Source organism: Brachypodium distachyon, chromosome 1, assembly GCF_000005505.3.
Source record: "Brachypodium distachyon strain Bd21 chromosome 1, Brachypodium_distachyon_v3.0, whole genome shotgun sequence".
Lineage (NCBI taxonomy): Eukaryota > Viridiplantae > Streptophyta > Magnoliopsida > Poales > Poaceae > Brachypodium > Brachypodium distachyon.
In genome coordinates this window covers 23281618-23288446 of record NC_016131.3, presented here as the reverse complement: position 1 = coordinate 23288446, position 6829 = coordinate 23281618, and the positions used below count along the sequence as shown (strand labels likewise).

The window sequence follows — 6829 nt, the reverse complement described above, 5'->3', positions numbered from 1 at the left end:
ATGCAGATGCGGCGAAGCACAAACATACGTATTCCCACTTGCTTGATCAGAAAATGTTGTCCTTTTACCCCTGCAGGATATCTGTGTAAATTTCCGATAGCCCAAAAAAAAAACCGTCTACCAGGATTTCCATGGTAAACACATGTAACTACTACCCACCCCATTAGCATTTCGCAAAAGGTTGTCCTTTTACTGTTTTCAACAAGGACTGAATTGACATATATACCTATCGCTTCCAAAAATGTCCAACATCACACGCCACACAAATACAAGCAATGATGAATCATGTTCACTCTCTTTAATGGGCCATTAACTTGAGCAACCCATCCCAATCCTCTCCATGCAAATGCAAGAGTCCCCACTGCACTGCTGCCTGGATTGCCACAGCGCCACACCAAGCATCTATTTATACCCCACCTGAGCTCCTCCCAACCCTCACATCTCATCTAGCACCAGCCATCCACAAGCTTAACTCCACCAAACAGAAACACACACAGTCAGTCTAGCTAGCTAGCTAGATATATATCGATCATGGTGAAGCTAATGGGGATCTCCAAGAAGTGGCAAGGCGGCGGGAGCAGCAGCAGGGTCACCTCCCCTACCGCCGCGGCAGCATCGGCAGCCGTGCCGGCGTGCCCGCGGGGCCACTTCGCGGCCTACACCCGAGACGGCAGCCGGTTCTTCGTCCCCATCGCCTGCCTCGCCAGCGACACCTTCCGGCAGCTCCTCAACATGGCCGAGGAGGAGTTCGGCAAGCCCGGGGACCGCCCCATCGTGCTGCCCTGCTCCGCCGCCTGCCTCGAGCAGATCCTCGCCGCCTCCAAGAAGTGCACTGCCAGCGGCAGGGCCAAGATTTGGTAGTAAAATGTCTGCATCAGCCATTACAACTAGCTAAAGTAGCTTCGAGTGATTCTACCGTAACTGATTGTTAATCTAGTGAGATCGATCGATCCCTTGATTCTTGCGAGAGTAATCGCGGTATGATGTTAATTTTTGCTGCCCTCCTGGCAATGGTTTCTACTGCATGCCAATGTGCATGTTTTCAGGAGGGTTGCTGTGGTTGCCAGTTGACATGATGTAAGCATCTAGCTAGCTAGCATTTTCCTCTTATTTTTTTGTCTTCTCTTGTTGTCGACGATTTTATTTTCAATTTGTTAAGTTGTGTAATGATTCGTGAGTTGTACTATAAGCTATTGTATCATGGTCATTAGTTAGTATGTGTAATTTAAGACATGAGATGGATGCAAATTAATTAATGAAGCATGTGGATATGTACTTTGTTTCGTTTATGTTATTTGTATTCGTATTTATTGAATATAATTAACAACTAATCAATAAATCTATAAACTATTTAAGCTTGCGATGTGCACCAGGTGCAAACGGTTTCATATTACATTTGTCATGAAAAACATATTACTTGCATGTGTTCACACATACGTAAGGGTCAAAACTTTATATTGGAGATTCGATAACGCAGAGTAAAAAAAAGGTTTCATCTATTTTGGAATAGTAATTGTGCATGCTGAATTTTGTAACATGAAACTTGTGTTCTATACAAACCTATGGCTATATGATACTCCCTCCATTCCTAATTAATTGGCGCCGGTTGTTTTGCACAAAAAAAAACCTGTAAATTTCCGAAATAAATCTGCAGTCCACGTTCCATCGGAACTTTTGTGAAAATCCCCTTATTTTTCAAAATCAACGCGCAGTCCACGTTTAATTGAAGATGTGGACTGCAGGTTTATTTCAAAAATTTATAGGGGTTTCTTTGCAAAACAGCGGGCGCCAATTAATTAGGAAGGGAGTACTAAAGTGAAAAAGAATACTCTATCTAACCATGCATATAATAACAAATGAAAATATGAGGGAAAAGCATGCCAAAATATTAGATCATTCAATGACGGATGTCCTCCCATATATATGTACTGAATAAACCGAAATACGGCGCGAAAAAAATACGCTAGCTATCATTTCAACTAACTAAATTCATGGAGATGGATGGACACACGTAGTACGACGTAATACTAGATTTCAGGGGACACATTGCCTTCCCAAGGAACAAGGAACAAGGCACATGGGAGCTCGATCACCTCTATACATGACTCAACAGCCCACCCATATATCCATGAGCTATAGCTACCACATACCAGGCCGGGCTCAAAACTCGATCTAAGTGGATACTCAGATATGGCTTGCTCCCATGCACATATATTGCATTTCCGTAGGATGTCGCTGTGTGCAATTCTCAGGTCGTTATCTACTTGTTCAAGGCTATTATTCGACTGGATTTAATTGTAGTTGGACATGGGGTAGGGTGAGAGACAGAGACTTGGGAACTAAGCCAAGAATGTGCTGACTGCGAGGTGTCGAGATTCAAGACTGCGACGGGGAATTAGCTAGGGGTGTTGCCGGCCAGTGTGCCTATGCTCTTTCGGATTATTTGTGAACACTGTTGCATGTTCTTTTCTGGCCGGTCGGACCCACCGTTCAAAATTCAGGACAGGAATGGGGATAAAAACAGGGTTACATGAAACCAAGAACCGTACCTTACATCAGAGGCGTCCGAAGGCCGAGCAGAGCAAGTGCAATCTTTTACCAAATATTTTTATCACAACCAATCCCGTATAATTACTTGACGACCAAATCTTTTACTTAGCGCATTTGCCACTTATTGTTTAGCCCATCTCCAGCCGCCCCCCCCCCCCCCCCTCCAATTGGAGTCCGGCACTGTCGTTTTCAAGGCCATTTTGGGGGTCGGTGCAATTTTTTTTTAGGATTCCGTCGCGACCCAGCCGCGGCCCCATATAACTCCCCTGAAATTATAAACTTTGCGAAATTTAAATGAACACGACGAAATTTGACTAAACATGACGAATTTTAATTAAAGACGGCTGGATTTAAATAAACATTGGCGATTTCATTACATAATTGTAAAATTAGAAGAAGAAAAAAAGGGGCCGCGCTGATCGCTGCACCCGCGAGGAACTCGACCTCTCGCTGAACTCGTCCTCGTGGCCTCACACGGCCTCTCGCTAGCTGGCGCGCTCCGCCACCAGCTGACCCGGGAACTCCTCGGTGTCGCTGTCCGACCGATACTCGAGCGCTAGGCGCTCGTACGTCTGCTGCGGCTTTGGCCGGACAAAGAGGAGGTGGCCGCGAGGCGGCAAGGGTGCCAGGCGGCGGGAGGACGATCCCGGCTCATCCTTGATGCGCAACGCCAGCGAGGAGGCGCGGCGGGCCGGAGGAGGGGCCAGCCAGATACCAGTGTCAGCCGGCCAGAGGCACCGTGGGCGTCGGAGTCTGCAGACGGGGGTGGTCGCCGGTGGCGATGTGAGGCAACACCACCGCCACAGTGCGGCCCCCAAGAACCTCCTCTGCCCGTCAATGTTGAACCGACCCGGCGGGGGGCGCTGGCCTTGGCCCTTGTACCGGGCGATGTCAGCGTCGTGGCGGTCGGCGAAGAATGCCGCTCCGTTCTCACCGGTGGCCCGGTTCCACCCTGGGTCTTCGCGCTCCGCCGCCATCAGCCCGTGCTGCCAGTGGGCAGCAATGGCGGCGGTGCACGCACGTCCAGTCGCCACCGGCGGCGTGGGGATGCCGCCGATGCCCAGTGGGCCGGCAGCTGGCAGCCGGGCGGCACCGGATAGTCATGCTCGTGGAGGGCCTCGGCCTCCTCAAGCATGAGCGTCCGGTGCGGCCCGTTCTCATCGCCGGCAACCATGGCGTTGGTGGGCGAGTGAGAGGAGAGAGCAAGGGAGGAGAGAGGACGAGAGGGAGAGGTCAGGCGAGAGGAATGCCAAGCACCGCCGGGGGCCGACCCTTTTTATAGTGCCGGGAATGCGTACCGGCAGGGTGTGAACGCGGCGAGATTTGGCCTTGGGAAGGCGTGGGGGCACGGTCGCGTGGTAACCTGCGGGCCTTGACCCGATGAACGCCATTAATCGCCTCGGGCGTCGAGGAAAAGCCGGTGAGAAACCGGTGAGGGCGATTAATGGTTGCTGACATGGTAGGCTCGCCGTAATAACGCGAGCCGCCGGCGCCCTCGCTCGCCTTCCCTGTGGGCTGGGTTGGGCCTGGGGGCGCCGGCTAATTTTTTGGTCTGCCCCGGTGCAAAAATCAATTCGGGGAGGCTAACTGGGTCGGATTTTCCACGCCGGCGCCCCCATGCCCGTTAAGGGACTGTCTGGAGATGCTCTTAGCTAGGAGAGCAAAGAAATGTTGCCTTGCATCTATATTTACATGCCATTTCTTGGTAAGTCACTCCCTCCTCTCATGTTTCTTATAGATCAGACAATAAAAATGTACATCAACCCATAACACATTGTAAAAAAAAAATCGAAAAGGAAAAAAACGTCCTGAAGTTTGCATCAATCAGGCACATTGTAAAGTACTGGCAAGCAACAATTTCCCATACATATATATCCACATGGTCAAAGAGCTATACTCCCTTCGTCCCATAATTCTTGTCTTAAATTTTCTCAAATATGGATGTGCCTATTCTTAAAACCGTCCAGATACATGTAATATTTCGACAAGAATTAAGGGACGGAGGGAGTAGTTTTATGTCCTCGTGGCTGCGCCAAGATGACGCAACCAAGCAAAGACCAAAAAGTATCTCTCAATGTTTGCATTGTTTATGCATATATGACCCCATAGTTATTACAAAACGTAAAAGGAGTTCACTTTTATCGGTTGAACACCGGTTTATAGTAAAGTTTTTTCTATTGAGAAGTCAGCTATTTTTTAGTTAAAGATCAGTCGACGTGTTTGGCTGCCGGATCTTAATCCAACGGCATGATGTGGAGAGAGCGAGGATGTCACTCGGATCTTAATTTAGTGGCTCGGATACATAAACCGAGGTTTAAAAATCAGACGCATGATATATATAGCTAAATCTCCTCTAACATTTGGCAAAGAGCTCCCCAACCTGCAGGATCATAACAGCAGAATACATATTTGAATTATAGTTTGTCAGACATAATATTATGGGAATGACTTGGGCTCAGTCGACAGCCTAGCCCGGCCGTTCGTTCAGATCGTGAGCCAGGTTGCTACCGCAGAACTCTACTGCATGCATGCAACGGTACATGCTTGTGTGAGTTTGAAATTACAATAAAAAGCATCTATCCTTGCCCTTATAGTAACATAAATCTAGTCCACATGCTTCTCATGTGTATTGCTACAAAATTTAAAACGGTGCTAAAAGCTTGAAATTCGAAAAATGATTGACCCTGACGAAATCACACTTCAACAGCACAACCAAGAGAAATGAAAAAGAGAACGAAAATAATATCAATCAAATTTTAAAAATTGCAGGCAAAACTTTATGCGCGATTTTAAAATTGCAGGTGAAACTTTATGCGCTATTCTAAAAATTGCAGGTGAAATGGGAGGGATATTTTAACAAAAAAAAATTAAATGAAAAATATTTCATGTTGTTGATATACGAATTGCCCATGGGGTGGACGCTCAATTTGAAAAAAAAAAGCTACAGACGAGAAACCAAAAATAAATTTGCATATAAATTTCACGTCAATTTTTAAAATTGTGCATAAAATTTCACGTGCAATTTCTAAAGTGCACATAAAATTTCGCTTGAAATTTCTAAAATTGCACCTAATTTCACATGCAATTTTAAAATTTCACTCCTATATTGCTATTTTATGTTAGTGAACATATATAAAATTGAAAACAAAAAAGTAAGAGAATGAAATTAAAACAAAAACGAAACCAGTTATAAATTAGAAACCAAGAAAAATAAAAGGAAACAAAAAAAGGGCCGAGATGAGAATCAAACCTGCGCCCTATACAGCGGACGGAATACCCACAGATAACCAGACCAACTATCTATTGTTGTTTCATTAGGGTCATCCGCGTACTTATATATGTTCGTTTCCGGCGGCAACTGCTCACCGGCAAATCCGTAATATTATTATTTTGTAGACCAAATGGACGAACACAAATGTGTGGATATACATGGAGAGGGGTCGAAGGAGGACCAGGGAGCATGACAATGTAGGGATGCAAACGGGATCTCACGAAAGTCCCGCTTCTAGTTCATTTTTCAAATTTTCTATTCAAAATTTTGGTCAGAATTTGAATAAGAGATTTGAGAATTGAACTAAAAGCAAGACTTTCACGGGATTCCGTTTGCACCCTTACGACTATGTCACCATTTTTTTTGGAATAAGGAAGCTAACAAAAATGGTCAGGAAGGGGAGGATTTTTGGCAGCTGGATACACGAAAGGTCAAAGGTGACACCTTGTCCTTGATCACTATCTTGGACAAAGGAAAGGGCGCCGATGGAGACGGTCACGATGGAGTGCATGTCTGGGGAAGGGATCGTCGAGTAACGGCGGCCAGGCGTTTAGTTGCATGTGCCCGGCCGTCCTCCCGACGCGTCCACATTTACGTACGTGCACGGCTCGGGGCCATTTGTTGGTGCCGGAGACGCAAAGCAAGCGGCACGTTCGAGTCGATTCATCAGAGGACGTACGATCGGGCCTCACATGCCATGCCTGCCGCACGTTTCATATGCATATGTGGCTATACGTGAAGGAGAACCGGGCAGGACATTAATGTTGGAGATATGAAGCCATCCATCTGATAAAAGAGAACAGCTTTTCTGATGTCGACACACATACCTAACACAAACAAAACAAAAATGTGTAGCAGTGCAGCGTACTCACGTTGCACGGAGACGGATGGAACTTGTCTGCGCACTCACTGACAAGTGGGGTTCCAGGATGAAGCCATTCGGACCTATGGAGTACTTAGTGAACTTTAAAGAACCTCGTAAACCCTTTTGTTTGGGCTTCCATATCC

The 6829-nt window shown here is 46.6% G+C and overlaps 1 protein-coding gene across 1 annotated transcript; it reads left to right on the top strand.

Annotated features, from left to right (window-relative positions):
• The first annotated feature begins 418 nt into the window (after positions 1–418).
• Positions 419–1289, top strand: LOC100838644 (auxin-responsive protein SAUR36). Its single transcript, XM_010240200.3, has one exon. It carries the CDS (start codon positions 532–534, stop codon positions 859–861), a length of 330 nt encoding a protein of 109 aa, XP_010238502.1. The 5' UTR covers positions 419–531; the 3' UTR covers positions 862–1289.
• Positions 1290–6829: the final 5540 nt, after the last annotated feature.